This window comes from Sabethes cyaneus, chromosome 3, assembly GCF_943734655.1.
Source record: "Sabethes cyaneus chromosome 3, idSabCyanKW18_F2, whole genome shotgun sequence".
NCBI lineage: Eukaryota > Metazoa > Arthropoda > Insecta > Diptera > Culicidae > Sabethes > Sabethes cyaneus.
In genome coordinates, this window is record NC_071355.1 from 42347137 (window position 1) to 42367188 (window position 20052).

The 20052-nt window shown below is 39.2% G+C and overlaps 1 protein-coding gene across 2 annotated transcripts in view; it reads right to left on the bottom strand.

Moving 5' to 3' along the window:
* Positions 1–606: 606 nt before the first annotated feature.
* LOC128740016 (uncharacterized) overlaps positions 607–20052 on the bottom strand; it is a 69885-nt gene continuing 50439 nt past the window's right edge. For both annotated transcript variants that reach the window (XM_053835527.1, XM_053835528.1), the window contains exons 3-5: positions 13994–14131; positions 13629–13885; positions 607–2815 (exon numbers count right to left, since the gene is read on the bottom strand). In XM_053835527.1, the coding sequence (XP_053691502.1) occupies positions 2353–2815; positions 13629–13885; positions 13994–14131 (858 nt within the window). In that variant the 3' untranslated portion in view covers positions 607–2352. The remainder of the gene's footprint in view (positions 2816–13628; positions 13886–13993; positions 14132–20052) is intronic.

Below are 20052 nucleotides of genomic sequence, written 5' to 3' on the forward strand. Positions count from 1 at the left end.
CGCCTAAAGGTAGACATATCGTGAATGAGTTATTACTGAAATGTTTCCCGAAATATTTCAGGTACAGCTTTTGGTGATGGCAATGAACTTAATGGAGTTCAACAGGTTGCTAAAGTAACGAAGTTCACCGTGCGTCTCCTCTGCTTTTCCAAATGCCAATTTGAACGCATCGTTGAAACAGTGAACGTGTTCAACGCCGTGTTGGGAACGGTTTAACCGGAAAAGTATTTGCAATGGAGAAAGAATTTGAATGTTATTATCATGAATATCATAAAATTGTTTCCTTTGATTGTATTCAACTAGATTTTTGTATAATCTTTCAATTGATTTTGATTTCTACACACTTAAAAAAAGTACCGAGTACGGTAAAATATCGTAAATTTTACCGAACTCTGAGCAGCAGAACGTTCGGTAAAAATTTTTTATGATGCCAAACATTACTAATGATCCGTAAACGTCGATTGGCACCATCGAATTTTACCGAACGTTCGGCTGCTCAGAGTTCGGTAAAAAAATTTAAGTGTGTATGAGTGTGATATTCAACTTCGGCGCAAATAAATAGATCAATCGTAAGAAATAGCAAATTTATTTTTGTTTACTGTTTCGTTTTTAATAAAAGCTATATGAACTAACCACTAGATAATAAACACTTGTTAGCATTATTTCTAACTGTAAAAAATAAAACAAGTTGCTCACTCCGCTCGAACCACCAGGACCGTATGTTGTGTGCGGTAGGTCTGTACAATGCACAACAGAGTGGACTGGATGCGGTTCTTGTTGCGCTTCCAAAAAAGATCGCCGGCAGATCATTGATTATTACATATAACTATCCAAGAGATATCAAACTTAACTCTACTATATACAACCGAGCTCAAGTCTTCAGCTAAACGCATGGCACTTAGGGGGTGCGCAAAAGTTCAGCAATTCTATGGCGGTGTGGAATTAAAATCCATTCATTATTACATCAACCTGATCGAGACGTCACTTAATCTTAGTATTTTAACACGTCTTATTCACGATCATAGGCTTCATAGTTAGTTATAGTGCTACCGATATCTATCGGTTGTTCTGCCCGTTCGGTCCCTGGTTGTTCTAATGTAGTATTATCACGATCACGATTTGATCACCATTTTCGACATGCGTTTACAAATTGTTTGCCAATCTCAGTGGTATTTTATCAGTCAACATACAATGTCTCTTTGAAGCTTTTACTAGCATATAAATCTTCACTGAGCAAACTCGTAGCGAAAACTAACAACAAATTAAAGGTACTTTATAAAAGAACTAAAAGATTGCTCACACTCGACATTTAGTGCTAGTAGTTGTTTTTCTGTTTGTTTGTTTCCTTAAAAATATACAAATAATAAGGGAGACTTCCTGATGTTCAAAACATTTTTGTTTAGTTTAGTTTCCTGTTCCATTCCGTCTGACTTTTTCGCTGCTGTAGTTGCAACCTAACGCTCACCTTTGCATGCAAATTAATTTAATTTGTGGACACAATCAGTCTTTTGGTTTCTATCATTTTTCATTCGTTACTAGGGTTTTGTGATTTGTTTTGTATTGTTTCGATGTTCTGTGTGTGCACGTGTGTGAGTTAATTTTTTTTCTTTGATTATTATTCATGTACAATTCTTTTCTGTATGCTTGCTAAACACTTTACTAGTTTCTTTCCTTTCCATTCAGAAAATTTCTTTTCTTGCTGACTATTCGTTCGAAGAGTTCATCCACAGAGAACTGTGGTTCATCTTCGCTTTGCTAGGTAAACTGATTTCCTTCCTGTCATGGCATACTAGTGCGCGCGGCACGAGTCTATCACACGGCGCTAACCGAGCTAAAAAACGATCAAAAACAAATAATAAATAATAAATAGTACAACCGGTGCTCCTAGCGAGGACCCGCATGCTGCTGACTGACTACTAGTAGGCCATGTTCAACGGCCGTCGCTTTTCGGCCTGCAAGTAACATTGACAGTACAATATGCAGTACTTCTCAACAACCCAAATTTTTTTCCAAGACATCTTCCGTCTCCCGTTTGCTCACTACTGTAGCAGAGTAGGCGTTCCTCGTCGCTCTTTTCACCTGACATAAATAGGTTAGGCCAATTTATTTCAACACAAAGCGTTAAATGTGGTGTAATTCTAAAATTGCTTATAAAAAGTTGATCAAAAACTAAACATTCTTGAACCTACAATGGACACGAAGAATAGTACGAGCAAACTGTTCAGCATAAGCTATTATATTCCGGCTTGCTTCCCACAAATGTGTGTGCGTATGTATGTGTTTAAAATATTGGTAGTCACAATATACAATTAATGAGTTTAACAAAAAAAACATTTCTCAAAAAGTCCAGCTTCAACCATGTACATTCTGACTAAGCATCATTTCCCGCAGGTTAAGCAGATTGGTTAGCAAGTCGTCACCATCAGAACGTTCCCGGATGAAGTATTGTCGGCCCGTGTCACGTGGCGTGCTGCACCGGCTCGGTGGCATCTGCAGTGAACGGGTGAATTCGTCCCCGCAGGTGCTGCTGAGATGAATAGTACTGTGGCGACGCATGCTGCCACTGATAGCGTTGATTTTAAGGTTTAGGTTGGTGCGTTTTTGCGACACGATCGACGTTTCAGTACGGTCTGACGACAGTGGTGGAGTCGGCTTCGAAGAACCGTCCACCATGTCACACTGTGAAGGATCAGCAGAGGATATCTCAACCGGGGTCTTCTTGTGAGCGGCGATCAGCTTATCAGGAGGCTGCTGTACCGGCGCGGGAGTCGGAGCTGGCTCCGAGTGTTGGGTCTTCTTCAGGATGCTAGGTAAACTGTGAAGCAAATGGAAAGAAATAAAGGAAATTGATCAGAACGAGCTCGTCTCGTTTAAGTGTTTTTTTTTGTGGTTCGATAAACAACATACACACACATATATTCTACGTTGGGAACCAAAGGATGTCACCATGTGAAGGGTTTGTCCCGGGTAGTGTGATACTCGATGAATCAAAGGGATCAATAGTGAGTGGATCGTTGCGGAATTGTTATAAATACGACTGATTCACCAGGATCAGCCTTGTTTTATCGTGGAATTGGAGTACAATTGTTTAGGTTTTAATTCTTTATAAGGCCGTGGCAACTACGCGTAGAATTAACACAAACTTCAGCGAAACATAATGTTAACATTCGGTAGAACCCATTTATATTCTTTTTGTTGAGAAAATTGCTGAAAAACTTGAAAAAATTGGTGGCAATATAGTTGCCACTGCCCGTCTAGTGCAAACCGTTGGTGGCAATATGTTTGCCGCAGCTCGTTAAACCCAAAAAACATGTTCTCGAATATTGGATCTAAGTTTTTGGATAAATCCGCATAATCTATCACAAAACGCCGTAAACTGAATATTACCATCCAAAAAGTTTCCAATTTAATGGTTTTTCTACGAATTTAAACCAAATTTACTGTTGACACTCAAAAACCAAGATTTGTTTTCATAAAACTGGTTCGTAAATTACCATTTTTACAAATACATCGATTTAAAAACATTGAGAATGTTGCCAAAGGCTATCAGAACATATTGAGTACATAATATGCTAAAACGATATTGTTAGAAAAGCAAAAACAATATTTTTCGTTGGTGGCAATATAGTTGCCACTGCCTTATAAAGGGTTAAAGATATTGCAAAATTGCAATTGCAAAAACCGATATCATCCATTAGAGTGAAACAGCAGCATGAAAGGTAGCCATGTTGACTTGCAGAATGGCGCAATGCAGGGCAAATATATTCAAAAGACGGAGCATTGCACATCGGATTAAAGAAGAAACATCAGGTAGGCGGTCAAAAGTGGTCAAAGTATGATCTGTTCGTCGGAAAGTCTTACGAATCGGCTGCGAATATGGTTCTTCACTAGGACAAAGCAAGTTCATGCGAATTCTGGTGTCATCGCTAAGCAAGGGGAAAATCTAAATAGTCTTATATGAAAAGCTAAATTTACTAAATTTATATATTAGACAGCATTTGTCATTCGCGTTTTATTCGGTATTAGTGTAGTTGAAGACGAAGAGTTTCAAGACAAACCGTTAGTGGCATGCGACTCAATCAAATCAATCGATCAATTCTAAAGAGTATTTTCCATCAAATATTCATAACAGTAGAATGATACACTCATTAAATTCGTCTCTACCGAAATTGCTGACATGGGCATACATCACATGTCACTTTGGCAGCGGTAGCGAGCGGATTCAAGCGGATCAAATATTGATGAGAAGCACGGGCAAGCAGCCGCAGCAAGTAAACTGCGAAAAGGTTTACGATGAGAAGAAAAATAACGTACCACAAGCAAGTGCTAATTCGCGTCGCTTATCAGCTTTAGCTGCATACCTAAAACCGCCCTTTTCAGGGCTTCAAGACAGATCTAAACGGCTCGTTTCAGAACAACCACCATCATGTTTAATGAGGATTTAACTGAAACCTATTTCCAAATGTAGCACAAATAAAACTTCTCAAAATCCACTTGGATAAGGTCCGATCATCTAACTGATATAAGAAACGCGAATGGACATGCCCCCAGGTATTTTTGGAAATACTAACTCCAAGTAATCCTACGCCAAGCTTGCGCTCGTGTCCCTAGGCACAGATCTTTCTATTTTTATTGGATTCAGATAAGAACTAAGTTTTCATATTGGATTTTGGTTCGATTTAAATTAGTTTTGGAATGGATTTGGATTGAATTTGGGTTGGATTTGCACAGGGTTCTGATTGGATCTATATTTACCCTTATTCTGCGAGGCGAGTGACGTGACTATGTTGCAGTCACCGCGAATCAGGTGACAATTGTCACCTAGGTGACTCGCCATGTCACTTAGGTGACAAGGTTTTTTTACCTAGGTGACACGATTGTCACTTAGGTGACTCGACTCGCCGTGGCGAGTCACCTAAGTGACAATTGTCGTATTGAGTCATGTGACTCGCAGAATAAGGGTGATTGAATTTGGATGGGATAAAGGTTGAATTTTAAATTGCATTAATTGTACAGATGAGTTTGGAAATTTTGATTGGATTCGGACTAAAGTTTTTGGAGCGTCTTAGTAGAATACGAAACCTAGAATAAAATATACATAGTAGAAATAAATTGGATAAGTTTTCTTTTAATTTAATTTCCTGGTTGGATTCGGAATCAAAATGACATTTGCATTGGATTTGATTGAATTAAGGTAAAATTTGGTTTCAACTTGCATTCGATCTGGACTAAATTTTCATTAGGTTTTATAAACAGTTTTTTTTAATTTAAATTTGGATTGAATAGGGAATCTATCTGGATTGGATTTGTATTAGACTTCGATTAATTCTCAGGATTGGATTTTGGTTATATCCACATTTGAATCGAATTTGAATTTAATTCGGGTTGGGTTTTGGTTGAATTTGGATTGGATTTGAATTGATTGGATTTCAGTCAGATTTAGGTTGTATTTGCATTAGCCTTACACTGGATTTGGATGCTTGTCTAACAAGCCAATCGTCGTATGTTCGAATCTCGGCTATGCGGTGCTGCTAGATAGAGTCAGTAGGATTGTTGCACTAGCCCCGTAACTGTCCTGTACTCTAATAGCCGGCTGTGAAGTCTGTCGATAAATAAGAATCAAGTCTAGACCCTAGTTAAGAAAGACGTTTAAGAAACCCAAGGCTTTAGACTTTTTTTTTGGATTGAATTCAGATTGTATTATAATTGGATCGGGTTTTGGACTGGAATTTACATCCCATTTAATATAAGTTTGAATTTGGATTGAACTTCGGTTAATCTGGATTATAATTTGGCTTAAAACACAGCCAGAATATAAAAGAATTTATTTATATTGCGGTCGAGTTGGATTTTGCTTTTGATTTTTTATTTAGGTTCAAATTTAGGTTGAATTTTGATTGGATTCGGATTTAATTTTGATTGATTAGGATTGGATTTCCGTCAGAATTAGGTTGGATTTGCATTGGGCTTAGACTGGATTTGGATACGATATAACTTGGAACGAATTTTGGTTGTTTTCATATGGAATTTTAGTTAGATTTGAAATCTGATTCGATTTATATTGGATTTGGATTGAATTTGGGATGGATTTGAATTGATTGAATGTGGATTAAATTTGGATAGAAGTTTAGATTATATTTTGATTGATTTCGATTGAGCCTAGACTTGCGTTTAGATTAGATTGGGAAAGATCTGGATATTATTTTTCCATTTTCATAGTTTCAATTGTCCAGGAAAATCTGATCCATACTATACTTGAATAATTGCTCATCCGTAATTCGGAGATGATTTTTAACATTTCGGTAGGTCGTATGGAGCCTGTTTAGCACTTGGAATTTGATTGAATTTCAATTGGATTTGAATTGAATTTGGATTGTTTCGGGATTTAGACTGGATTTTAGATCAGATTTAAGATAAATTTGAGATGAATTTGAATTTAAGTTAATTTGGATTGTAATTTGGCTGTTTTTAAAAATGGGGTTTGATTATATTAGGTATAGATCTGGATTGAATTAAGGTTTGATTTAGATTCGATTTGAATTGGATTGCACTTGGATAAAGATTTTGGTTGGATTCAGAATTTAATTTGGATTGGGTTTGCATTAGATCTTGGTTACATTTTTATTTAATTCGGATTTAATTTATATTGACTACAATTTGATTCGGATTAAATTTCAGTGAGTTTTGGGATGGATTTGCATTGAATTGGAGTTGGAGTCTATTGGAATTTGATTACATTTAGATTGATCTGGATTAGATTTACATTTAACTTGCATTAAATTTGGGTTGACTTTTAGATTGGATTTTGATGGGATTGTAATTGAATTTGGATTCTAATTCTTTGCAAATTTGATTCTTTGCAATCTAATATTGAATCTAAAGCCAATTAAAATCCAACCTAAAGTTCAATCCAAATCTAATCCAAATCCATTCTGAATTCAATCAAAAACAAAACCCAAAACAAATCCAAATTGATTGGATTGGACGGAATTCGGATGGGATTTGGATTCAGCTTCTTACTTCAAATCCGATAGAAACCAGCCAACCAAGAGCGCAACGAGAAAGATGGTTTGATCAGGTAGAGCGAGATCTGACGTAGAGTACACAGTGCTCAAGGAATTGGACAGTGAATTGGAGAAATTGTTTACCTTCAGGCTATGCCTTAGGACGGAATGCCAATTGAGTAAAGTAAATGGATTCGATTTGGATTGTATTTGGACTAGATTTTCAATAGGGTGTAGAAACAATTTTTATTGAATTCAGGTAGGATTTGTAATAGAATTGCATTGGACCTGAATTCCATTTAAGATTTTGGTTAGATTCAGAATTGAATTGAATTTAAATGGGATTTGAGTCAGCTAATTTTTGGATTTAACTAAGATCGAATAAATTAGGATTCGGACTGGATATCTGTGAGATCTATGTTATTTTTGGCAGCATTTGGATTGGAGTTCAGATTAGAATTTTATTGCAATTAGAATGATTTGGATTGGATTTGTGTTAAATATGGATTAGATTTTGATTGGATTTGGAGCTATTTGGATTGGATTTTGGTTTGGTTTTTAATTAGATTCCAGATTAGAATTCAGATTGAAATTGGATGTGAATTTTGTTTTAGATTGGATTTTGGTCGAATTCATATTGAATTTGTATTTGAAAGCCAATCTTAAATTACATCCGAATCCAACTTCAATCCAAATCCAATATTGTCAATTGCAAGGAAAATTGTACCATCCAAAGTGCGATATCGCTCATAAAAGTGCTATTTTGCATTAAATCGTTTCGGTATCTTCGGCGCACTTTTTCGTTATCTTCCAAGCAATAAGTGCGCCGAAGAGACCGAAACGATTTAAGCTAAAATAGCACTTTTATGAACGATTGCGCACTTATTGATTGGACAATTTTCCTTGCAATTGACAATACAAGGTGCAATTAAAAAAAATAATTCGTGTTCATTCAAAATCCAAACTGATTCAAACCCAATGTTAATTTAATCAAAATTTTAGATTGGATTGTGATAGGATGCAGATTGGATCTGGAATGGATCTGCGTATAAATACTGATTGGTTTCGGATTGAATTCGCATTGGATATGAATAGGATTATAGATTGGATTGCGGAGTTGATTAGCATCGAATTTTGAATTTTAAGATTGGAATTGTAATCCAGCGCAAATAAAATCCAAATCTACTTCGAAACCAGTCTGCATCCCATATAAATGCGATCTGAAATCGTATCCAAATCCAACGAAAATTCAATAAAGGCCCAATCTAAAATCTGATCCAAACCCAATTTGAACCCAATCCATCCAATCCAATCCAATGGAATTGGATTTCATTCAAGATTGTAATAATCGATTGGAGAGATTTTAGTGTGGATTTTGGTTGAATTCCGATTGGATTTGGCTTAAATTTTAGACTGCATTTGAATTGGATTCGGATTCGATTTTGAATTGGATGGGAATTCTATCTGAAGCCAATCTATATCGAATCCGAATTCTACCAAAATCGGTTCCAAATCCAATCGAAATTGAATTCAATCGGAATCCAAACTAAAATCAAATCCAAATCGTTTCAAATCCTATCGAATTTTAACCCAAATTCACATCTGAATCTAATTAAAAGCCAATCCAAATACAATCTAAATCCAATAAAAATCCAAAATCGAATTGATCAATGTGGTTTGGATTTTAGATTGAATTTTGGGTTGGAATTTGGATCGATTTGGATAGGATTTCGATTGAATTCAGATTAGATTTGGAATCCAAATGAATGTGGATGAGGTTCGGATTAGATTTTAACTGGATTTGGGTTAGATTTTACTTAAATTTGTATTGATTTGCACGGAATTTTTGTTAGAATATTTGTTGGATTTATATTGTATTTGGATTAAATGTTGTTTGGATTGAGATTGAATTCTGACTTATTTTTTTCGGATTTGAATCGATTTATATTGCTTTTTAATTTATATTGATTTTAATTGAATTTAGACTGGATTCGAACTGAATTTGGGTTTAATATTAGATTGGATTTACATTCGACTTGCAAGCAGGGATGCCACATATAATTCTGTGTTTTTGTTGGAAAAATCTGACAATCTGTACGGCGAGGAAAACTATCTGTGCAAAAATCTGTCCAATGCAAAACAACGAGCGTGAAAGATATAGAGAGTCATTTTGCTGACTATTTCCGTCTCTTTCACTCTCATGTAAAAGCTCAAAAATCTGTTTAATCTGTCTAATTTGGCGAAAATCTGTATTCTATGGATACAGATTCTGTACAGGCGATTTCTTTCAAATATCTGTTAAACACAGAATAATCTGTGCATGTGGCAACCCCGTTTGCAAGCTCTAGCTGTTTTTAAATGTCATATGTTTAGAACAACCTTTGGTGTGATATTTGAGGATGGTGTATAGAGGTGGAGGAGCATGAATCACGCTACTCTAAGAAAAACCTAGTATCCAGAAAACCCTAAAAGCTGGAAGGCTACAATGGACGGGATATATTGTGACAGTGCCAGAAAACAACTCCGCAAAAATGGTGTTCACCTCGAATCCAATTAGTACCCGATTTCTGCAAAAGTGCTTAGCGAACCTGATGGTTAGATCCAGTAGGGCAAGATCGGAGACCAGGGCCCGACAACGTCACCTTCAATGGCATAGCGTCACTAAACAATGAAGCAGTGAAGCTTCGGTTTCAACAGAAGTAGCACCGCTTCAGTTTCAAACTGGCTTCAGTCAGCGTCAGCGAAACGGGTTTCACTTCATCATGACTGTCGGTTTTAACTTTTCATTTGTACTTTTCTATCAAATATTCAGAAGTTGGCCAGCAACTTGAGTAACATTTCCTACAATGCAACGTATATTAAAATTAACCTAGTCAATATCGACAAATCGTGCCTGACTCTCTGCCGTCGTCAATTGAAACAGCCACCAACTTCAACTGAAGCTTGCTTAAAACGTTCTGTTCAACAAATGAAGCAAGTCACTTCATGTATGAAGCGAAGGTTAGAGAAAGTCAGTTTCATTTATTTGTTTCGACGATGCCGGGCCCTGTCGGAGACTGACAATCACGGATCGAGCATATTAGCGAAATCCTAACGGACATCGCACCAGAACAAGTAAATTGCATTGCATTCGAATAGGGTTTGAATTAGATTTTAAATTAAAATTAGGATTTAGATTGGATTTAAATTGTAACTGGATGGAATTTTATGCGAACCAGATTTTAATTTCGTTCATTGCATTGCAATTAATTTATATTTTTTTATTTTACTGTATTTCTTCTCGCTCTACCATTTGGTTTTTACATAAAGATTAAAACACGGCCGCATTACTGGCATAGCCTATGCCGCATAGGAATACGTTATACAGGTTTATGCGAATGGGATGTGGACTTGAACTGAGCTTAAGCTAGAGCTTGGACTTGGGTTAACATTCAGGTCTGGGATTGGGCCTGAAATTGGAGTTCAACTTGAGTTTTGGACTTAGACTTGAACGTAACCATAACCTTGATTGGTGGACCTCCATCTTCCTAAATGCATGGTGTACTATGGTAATAAGCGGGAACAGCTAACGACAAGAGGACATGATAACGTAGTTCTTCTTAGGCAAACGCCAAATCTTAAATGAAGATAGATAGAAAAGGGCGAATGTCGCAAGCGTAAACAAACCGAGTGAGGGTTGATTTTCCTATGCTGGTCCAGCAAAAAATAACTCTCACTCGTTTTGTTTGCATTTGCGACATTCGCCCTTTTGTTAATTCTATCTAGAAATGTGTTATTCTTGACGAAATGACATTTTTACGTGATAATTCTTTTCTATGCCAACGTTTGCTACGATCGCGATTGAAGACCTGCCTCGAAGTTGGGAAACAGTGAGAATGAATGGAGGATTTGCACTTTTTTACTTGGTCACCAATTTTTACAATTTCGATTGATAACAAACTTTTTTTCATGCGAAATAACTTGCAGAAGATTTCTGATCGACTGATGCAAAAATCTTGTTAATCCAAAATAAATGTTTTATGCGCGTTCAAAAACTGAACACTTTTTCACTTTTTTAAAGGGTGTAACCTTCCGTAAAACGTAAGAATATTTTGCGTCGGACTTAGTTTTTTTTATTGTTTTCGCTCCAAATTTAGAAAAAAACTCTTATGATTTCACAGAAATATCGGATTTATTTTTGTAGAAATCACAGAATTGGAGCGCTTTTCCAATTGTTGCCATTTTGCGAAAATTGTTAACAAAGTACAACGTCAAAATATAAAAAAATGATCGTGTTTAGAAGTTTTAACCAAAATTGTTTGAGTAAAATAAACAATCAATCCTATCAGAATTTGTTTGATTGATATAAAGACCTGTTTCGAATTGATAAAAACTTTTCCGTTACGTATCGAAATCGGCTGAGCCGCTCAAAAATGTTTTTTGAATAACAATTTTTTTCTGAATCATCGATAAAGTTTAGAGATTATACAACCATTTTTATACTTAGGCGGCGTTTTATATTTTGTTCCGAAAGGTATTTCCCTCTTATCGAAATCTATTGATAAAATTGTACCTTATCTTGGTCGTTAAAAAACTGTCCATAAGTGATTACCGAAAATTGCAACGCTCCGCTGATAACGACGCAGCAATAGCACGGGAATGCAGTTACGATTTCATAAATTCTGGCGGCAGAAATCATAAAAATAAAACCGAAAATTACGTCGTAGTTTTCGAAATTAAAATGAAACCGTTATCAGAATTGCTTCGGTGATACGTCCTACTGCCGCACACAGTGCGGCTCCGCGTCTACGGCGGTATCAGTTTCCTGATACAAGTTAAGTAATATTTATCTAATACATCACCCGATTGATTGAGTCATCCGTAAGTGGAGGAGACAGGCGAGCGGCAGCGCGTACTGCAGGCTAAGCCTAACAACCGAGGATATCCGATCGGGCAGTCAGTCGGCGCAGTCTGCGGTATAAGTATGTTCGATATTAACCGCATGCCTACAACATTGCTTGCTGGTGGTAACAGATAGAACAACAAATCTGCGGAGAACCTGTTTTTTCTGCCGGCGGTGGACTCGATGACTCTTGGCGCCGCGCCGCCACGCTTGAATTGAACCCGCGCAAAGATTAATGTGAATCGCGCGTCATCGAGCGGTAACTCAAAGCGAACGGAACTTGCAGCGTTGCTGCTGCTGCTGTTGGCAAAGGTCACCTCAGGAAGTGGGAACCGCACACCTGCGCTGCGGGTTACCGGCCCGCAAAGGTGTGATTGACCGACGCTAATGTCGCGACTCCGACCGACCACGTTCGTGTGGGTTGCTGCAGCAGGAACTGGTTAGAGTTAGATTCTTTTTTTCGTGGGAACCACGAGATGTGGCGTGGAAAAGTTATTTGCTGCATTTTATATTCAACTAATTGTGTGCAATAAAATCGGGTTCTGCTTAAGTTGCTTGATTAACATCCGTTATAATAAAAATGCGGTAAAATAAAAATACCTTTGATTCTTCACTACGCACGAACTTACAATCTTAGCAATGAAAAGAAAATTCTTTTTTTCAACAATCCACAATTCAATGTCAAATTTTCTCTTATTAAATCTGGGTCAGTAGATCACAATTTGTTTCAATTTCACAATCGCCACGTGCTTTGATTCGAAAGGAGCGATCACACTACCCCGGGGCCGACAGAGGACGTCGTCTACACTACCAACGACAAGATCAGACCGTTTAGCGCATTACCACAGCACACAAGACGAGTCTGGTCTTGCCGTAATACAGCACTTACGCACCGGCGCGCCGGTGGTGTTTCGGTTTAGGTAACCCAAGCAGCCAATTTACCCGTGGTTGTTGTTAGTGGTTAGTTTCGCTTTTGGTTTCTTGCGGTGGGGGATTCTAGAACTACAGTATGGCACATAGAATGGACAACTCAAACTAGGGTTTGCTTTCCGACTGTTCAAAAAAGGCCAATAGTTGTGCTAGGTTAAGTGTGTCTTTTGTGGTAGTTAAATTTACCTTCCTATCTATTAGAGGGCTAAACCGGACTCCTTCGGGGATCGCTGGTTAGTGGGTAAGCGGTGTTAATATCGTTTCGTGAGGGGCTCACTAGAATGGGCGAGGAGCTTCGTCACGTCACGAATGAAAAATGGCGTGAATGGTTATGATCGTAGAAAATTGCAGTGGGAAAGTAATGAAATGCTTATGAATGCATTCTATAAAGAAAGTAAAGAGTGAAACAGAGGGAGCAATGGTGTTACCTTCTTGCATTTAAGTTGTAGCGTTCCGCGACTGTTACCTCTCGATCGATGATGATTTTGTGTGGTTTTTTTAAGTTAGGAAAATCGATCTGTTAAGAACTATTGTTTTTTTTCTCTGTTTCTGGCAAATACCCTTTTTGTACACACTTAACACTGTACCTTTTTTGTCCAGACTCTCAATATATGCCACCGTTCTAAGACTAATTGGTTACAATTTGGTAGAATTGTGAAACGGTTTTAGTGATCTTTGTAAACGAGCAGCGAAAAGTGCATAAACATGCACCTTTGCTTGCTGCTGCATTCTAGTCTGATTTTTTTGTTGTTTGACTTTCGGGTTTAGAGTAGCATTCGATTGAAAGTGTTGAAGCGTGTGCAAAAATTTACCAATATGGTCCATTATGGTTCTCTGCGTTCATATGGCGCCACGTGTCCAGCTCGAGCGTCTGATCCACACACGTGTTCGAGTTTAGGCTAGTGCTGTCGGAACAGAAACCGTTAGTGCTGTTTGTACTGTTGGTGTGAGAGGTACTGTTGATGTTGATGCTATTGTTCGCTTTATCCCTGAAGGCGTTGTGAGACGGGAAGAAGATGCTCGACTCCTGGCGTGGCATTACCCGGTTGGTCAGTGAGTAGTTGTGACCCTGTTTGAGGAAAGAAAAAAAACGGAAAGCAACACGACGATTAGCTGGTATGTAATAATGTTAGGCTATTTTCAAAGGACGGACGAACGTCCGTCCATTCGTACTTACATTGTTATTGTCCCAGAATTCGCCGATGTCACATCGATAACAGACGCAGAACTCAATCCGCCTGGACTTAGGAGGAAGAGTAATTTTGAAGGAGAACGTATCGTGTACCATGTAGGCGGATGCGACTCCAGTACCAACCTGAAAGAATAGGGAAATTTAATTTAATAGACCGATTTAATAGACCTAATAGTAAAAGCAATGACTTGTAATACTATCGCAGTTATCAAAAGAGCAATAAATTTAACAACAGTTTAAAATTAACGGTATAATGAAATGAGAAACATCTAGTGTCACCAGTCACAAAAATAGGCGACGTGAGAGAACATAATAAATATTACGTGCGGGAATCAACTACAGGGTCCGGTACTCAATCTGTAACCTATTCAAATATTCAAAATCAGTTCACTTTGGCTGGTTATGACAACATTTTGCTTTGACTGTGGCCTTGAAACGATTAAAAAAAGATTAGCACGCTTTCTGAATGTGACTTGCCGGTATTTTGGCCCACTCAAGGGTAATCGTTTTCTTCAGTGTCTCTTGACCAGAGATAATACATTGGATTTGCATCTGATGAATTCGAGACCCATTGCATGGTGTGGTCGAAAAAAACTTCGGTACGCTGTTTTGCAGCCACTCTTGGTTCCCTCACGCTTTGTATATGTTGATGATTTGCAACAGAAATATTTGTTTGCCCACGACTTCAAAGCAGCCTCCAGAACAATTTCTCGATAATATGTCGCATTTACTTTGACACCAGGTTCAGTGAAAACGGTTGGAGAGCGTTCATCCACGATTACTGCGGCCAAAACTATTATTTGTGACGGGTGCTGCTTCCTGGTAACCAACCGATGGTTCTAATTCTCGTATGAACGATCGGTAAAGTGAGCCCTACCGCTTTTGGCCAAGAAAAGCAACGCCTTCACTCTTTCAAGACCATCTTGTTGCTGCCGCAGTGTAAGATCATGACCTTTCGAAGCATGTAAGGCTTGATTTTGAGCTCACTTTTCAATGTGCCACGGATGCTGTGATCGGATATTTTTCTTTGGCCAACTGATTGGTACTTCGTCGTGGATTCCACTCAAGTCGCTTCTTCACTTCGAATCATCTCGGAAGGCGAGATTGCAGTCTTTTGATGACTAGCTTCGTGGCGTTTTGTGATGCTTCCAGTGGCAAAAATGCTGGGCACAATGCTTCGGCATGCACCAGCCCACCAACCTTTCCGGGTCCATTTCGATAAGTTTCTCTCCAATGCCATCCTTTCCCGGTGCTTTGGATGGCTTCTTTAACTTCCCTTATCGATGATGGGAGTGGCACATCTCCGTTGCTTGCTACACCAATGAGGTCACTAGCTCCAGTATCATGGTCTTCTGCCTGCACGCCATTCAGGTGTCCATCGTACTGCTGTTTCCACCTTTCGATCACCGCACGGTCGTCAGTTAAGATACCTCGATCTTTATCTCTGCCCGCAACACAAAGCCTTTGCAAGATTCGTTGAGTCTCTGATAGAATTTCCGTGCGTCGTGAAAGCGGCACAGCTGCTCGAGTTCTTCGCACTCCTTCTTCTCCTGGTGGCGCTGCTTCTCCTGGAAAAGTCGGGTTTGCTGTCTCTGCTTCTGTTTGTATCGCTCCACATTATGACGCTCTAAGCAGCATCTGTGGATTTATGATAGTCATTGACTGTGCTAAGCTGATAGAATATTGTTTCCTAAGGGGCACTTATTGAATTAGAAACTTGTTATCACTGTTTAATAAGCATGATATCAAGTAATGCTCAATATCTGTAAAAAAATTGACAGACCCGAATAGGGTGTCGATTTCTTGGGAAAACCTAGAAAATCAGGGAATATCAGGGAATTCATTTTTGGATCAGGGAAATCAGCGAATATCAGGGAATTTCGAAATTCAATCAGGAAAATTTTATTCATCCGGCAATATTGTTGATCAACTTCGGAATCGAATTAATTTTCGTGTAAAATATACGCAGATCCCACGTAACAATTTGGGTTTTATTACACTCTTATGATGGTTTTTTAGACCAAAATTGGTCAGAAAAACCGTCATAAGAGTACAATAAAACTGACATTGTTACTTGGGATTGATCGGTTGAATTTAAACATATGTCAAATTTAAACATATTAGTCATTAGACATAGTCAATATTAAACATATTGATTATCTTTCAGTTTGTCGTAGATTTTTTATTTGTTTTGCGCCGTACAATTGTCAGACTTCACTCGCTGTAGTGCTCGAAATCGGCAATGGCAGGCCTCACGCACTTCATGGTACAGACATCAAGAGCACAAAGTGGGATACAGACTGTTATTTACACGCGATCTACAGCGTTTTTACCAATTGCAGAATTTAACGCTCAGAACCCTCAAGCACTCTTTGATCATCTTCCTTCAGCATCCATGTTTCATGTTCGTAAAGGGTGACCGGGAGCATAGAATTAGTATTTGCGTTTAAGCGAGTTGGCAACCTTCGGGACTTCAGCTGGTTACGTAATACGTAGAAAGCTCGATTCGCGGCTACAATGCGTCGTTTTACAATTGCACGTTGCAATATTGAATAGCAGGTTACTGAGTGCATCCGCTTGCTTCAGTCTATCCAACATCTTGTAAGCTAAATTGAGCAGCGTAATACCTCGATAGTTTTTATTCTGAAGACGATGTCCTCTTTCAAAAATAGCGCACATGAGGCCAGCCAACCACTCTTCCGGCATTTGTTCTTTTGCCCAGATTTTGACCGGTATATTGCTTCGCTCAGCAGCTTGCTCCTTACCTTTAGAAGCTTAGCCTGGGTACCGTCCTTCCTAGCAGCTTTACCGTTCTTTACGTCGCTAATTGCCTTCTTAGTGTTAGCTCCACAACTTGACCATCACTCACAATTCATAGCCTGTTCATACCGTTCTCCGTATTCCATTCAACAGCATCTGAAAGTGCTCCTTCCACCTGGCTGCTACCTGACTGCTTGCTGTTTTGTCAGTGCGCAGGTTGCCAGCACCATCATTGTATATCACAGGCATAACAATTTTTCGCCGTTTTGTAGATATTCCGTGTGTCGTTGCTGACGATGGTCCTCGTACTGAAATTATTTTAGACAGTGGGTTCTTATTCCCACAGCTCTAGTCTCTTTACATTTTTCTCTATTCTGACGTGATCCGCAGTGAGTATGCGACTCTTGGCCTGGTTCTTCTCAATTGTCATTTTCTGACATTTGACATCAAACAAGCTGTTACACTGTCTTCCACGTGTCGTGCCTATCACTTTCCTTGTAGTTGTTGGCGCCATGGAGGGGCCTCCACAGCCCACTTAGCTCTTATTCCCTTTCTTCTTGCTGTTCTACGATTCGTTTCTGGTGTATTCTACTGAAACGTCATATACCGTCAATCGCTGGATGTTGAAACGCAGCGTCCTCTCAGTGGGAGTCTTCGCCGATTTCGATAACCTTGTGCGAGTTTTGTCGACCTATCGATCAGGACATGGTCGATCTTGAAGCTAGAGTCTTGAATTTTCATGTCGTGCGCCAAAGTAAATTGATATATACCAGGTATTTGACAATGCGAGCTGTCATATACACTTTGCACTAACACATCTACACTATGTAAGCTTATGAAATGTAACTTTTAACAGCCCCTTGTATCGATAAGTTAGTTAGGTTCTAACCCTGCTTTGTACACACCCCTTAGACAATTCCCGCGAAAATCGGTTGAACCATTTGTCATTCGGAAGCGAGTAGTTGGTAATAAAAATAAAGTCTATTAGCTAAAAACGGTGTTTTCTGTGTTACGGCAAACTTGCAGTATCAGAAGTGGGATACCCTGCACTTCTTAGTAAATGTGGCGAAACGACGGATAATCTGCGAAGAGCGATTTCGACAATTTTGCGAGGATGCCATTGACGAGAAAAATGGCTGCCGAGCATACGAAAAGCGAGACAACGAAGCAAGCCGAAGTGCCATTTTATGACGCACTAAACGATGAACGGGAGACAAAGGACAACGAATGCGAACAATACGACGGGAAACCAACCGGAGACGCAAATCCGGTTGACGGCGTGAATCGAAGTGTAGCTTTACATCCTTATGACGTCGGACGACTGATTCCGGAATATGCAGAAGGCGACGGTGTTTGCAAATGGTTACGTAGAATCGACCATTTCCGTGCCCTCTACGGATGGTCAGAGCAGGTATGTCTGTTGTACGCATCGACCCGGCTAACGGGTGCAGCAGCGAATTGGTACAGGCGCCAAGAAGAGTTGATTTTCAATTGGAAACAGTTTAAAGAACGAATCGCAACTGCTTTTCCCGAAACTTATGACGAGGCCGATATTCATCACGAACTGGAAGCAGTGAAAATCGAAAGAGGAGAGTCCTATGAGTCGTATGTGTATCGTGTCGACGCTATCGCTCAGAAAGGTGACTTTAGTACTTCTGCCACGTTGAAATATATTATCAAAGGGCTACGCCACGATCGGGTCTACAACCACGTACTCTCTAGGCAGTACTCATCTACACTTGAGTTTTTAAGGCACATAAAGTGGATTGCGTCGAACATGGAAATGCTGCCGCCAGCTGCTCTGAAGCCATTGAAAACGAACGCGGTTTTATCAGGTCCTGCAACAGATATAATGTGTTTCAATTGTCGCGAATCAGGACACAAATCCCTGGATTGTCCCAAACCACAACGCAGAGAGCGGTGTGACCGATGCCTTCGAGTGGGTCATAAATCTCAAGATTGCCAGGTACGAGAGACAACGCAACGGGCAGTCCAGCCACCGACCTTCAACAAATCAGATGGTGTAAAACGAACTGTTACCAATGCGGTCTTCGATGGAAACGACTTGGGTTGTCAACTGACCGTCAACCAAGCTTCACAGCAGGAGGTGAACATTGATGCTGCCGGAGAGCGTATTCAAGCGATGGCTTTGTTCGATACAGGTAGTTATACTAATCTCGTTAAAATAGGACTATTGCCGAAACGGTTGTTGTTGCGGGCGGCTACCGAAGAGGTTATAGGTATAAACAGTTCGAAAGTGCAAATCTTAGGCGATTTTAGTACAACATTGTTTGTGTCAGATAAAGCTTTTCACGTACGATTTCTGGTTGTACCTGACAATACAATGCAGATAGATATCATATTGGGAAGAAGTTTTTTGATAGAAAATCGCATTTATCGACTTTGTTTCGCGTTACCCGCTACAGATTTTTCTTCAAACTATGAGTGGTTGATGCTTGGTAACATTGACGAAACGTGTATGTTAGATGCTGATCCTCTTGGGGGTTTAGATATAGATGTGGGAGACGATAAAGAGACCTTGGCTTCTCGATTACGTTTGGTGAATTTACTGCAACAAAGCTATTTGGAACGAATTAGACCAGATAGACCACTAGTAAAGTTTGAAGCGGAGATTCGTTTGAAGGAAAATAAAGTATTTTCAACTTCACCGCAGCGCCTCAGCGTATTTGAGCGAAAAGAGCTGGACAAAATTGTAGCCGACTTACTTCAACAAGGAGTTATCAGAGAAAGCGATTCACCTTATACTTCACGGGTAGTGCTGACACGGAAAAGAAATAACACATTTCGGATGTGCGTAAACTATAAGCCGTTGAATAAAATAGTTGAGAGGAGCCATTTTCCTATGCCGGTAATTGAAGACCAGGTGGCAAAGCTTCAAGGAAAAAGGTACTTTACTTCGCTAGACCTAAAAAATGGGTTCTACCATGTTAGTCTAGCAGAGCAGTCGAAGAAGTACACTTCTTTTGTGACTGATAATGGGCAATATGAATTCAACCGTTTGCCTTTCGGCTACGCTAATTCACCAGCTGTGTTTGTCAAGTTCATTACAAAAATATTGGAATCCTTCATTAAAGATGGGCGGGTTATAGTATTCATCGATGATATGCTCATCGCTTCCGATACCTTGCATGAACACTTCGAAACATTAAGAGAGGTGCTAGAGACTCTGGCGGATAACCATTTGGAGCTTCAGTTCGCGAAATGCCAGTTTGTTAAAACTCATATTGAGTATTTGGGTTACGATGTACAGTACAATCAGATCA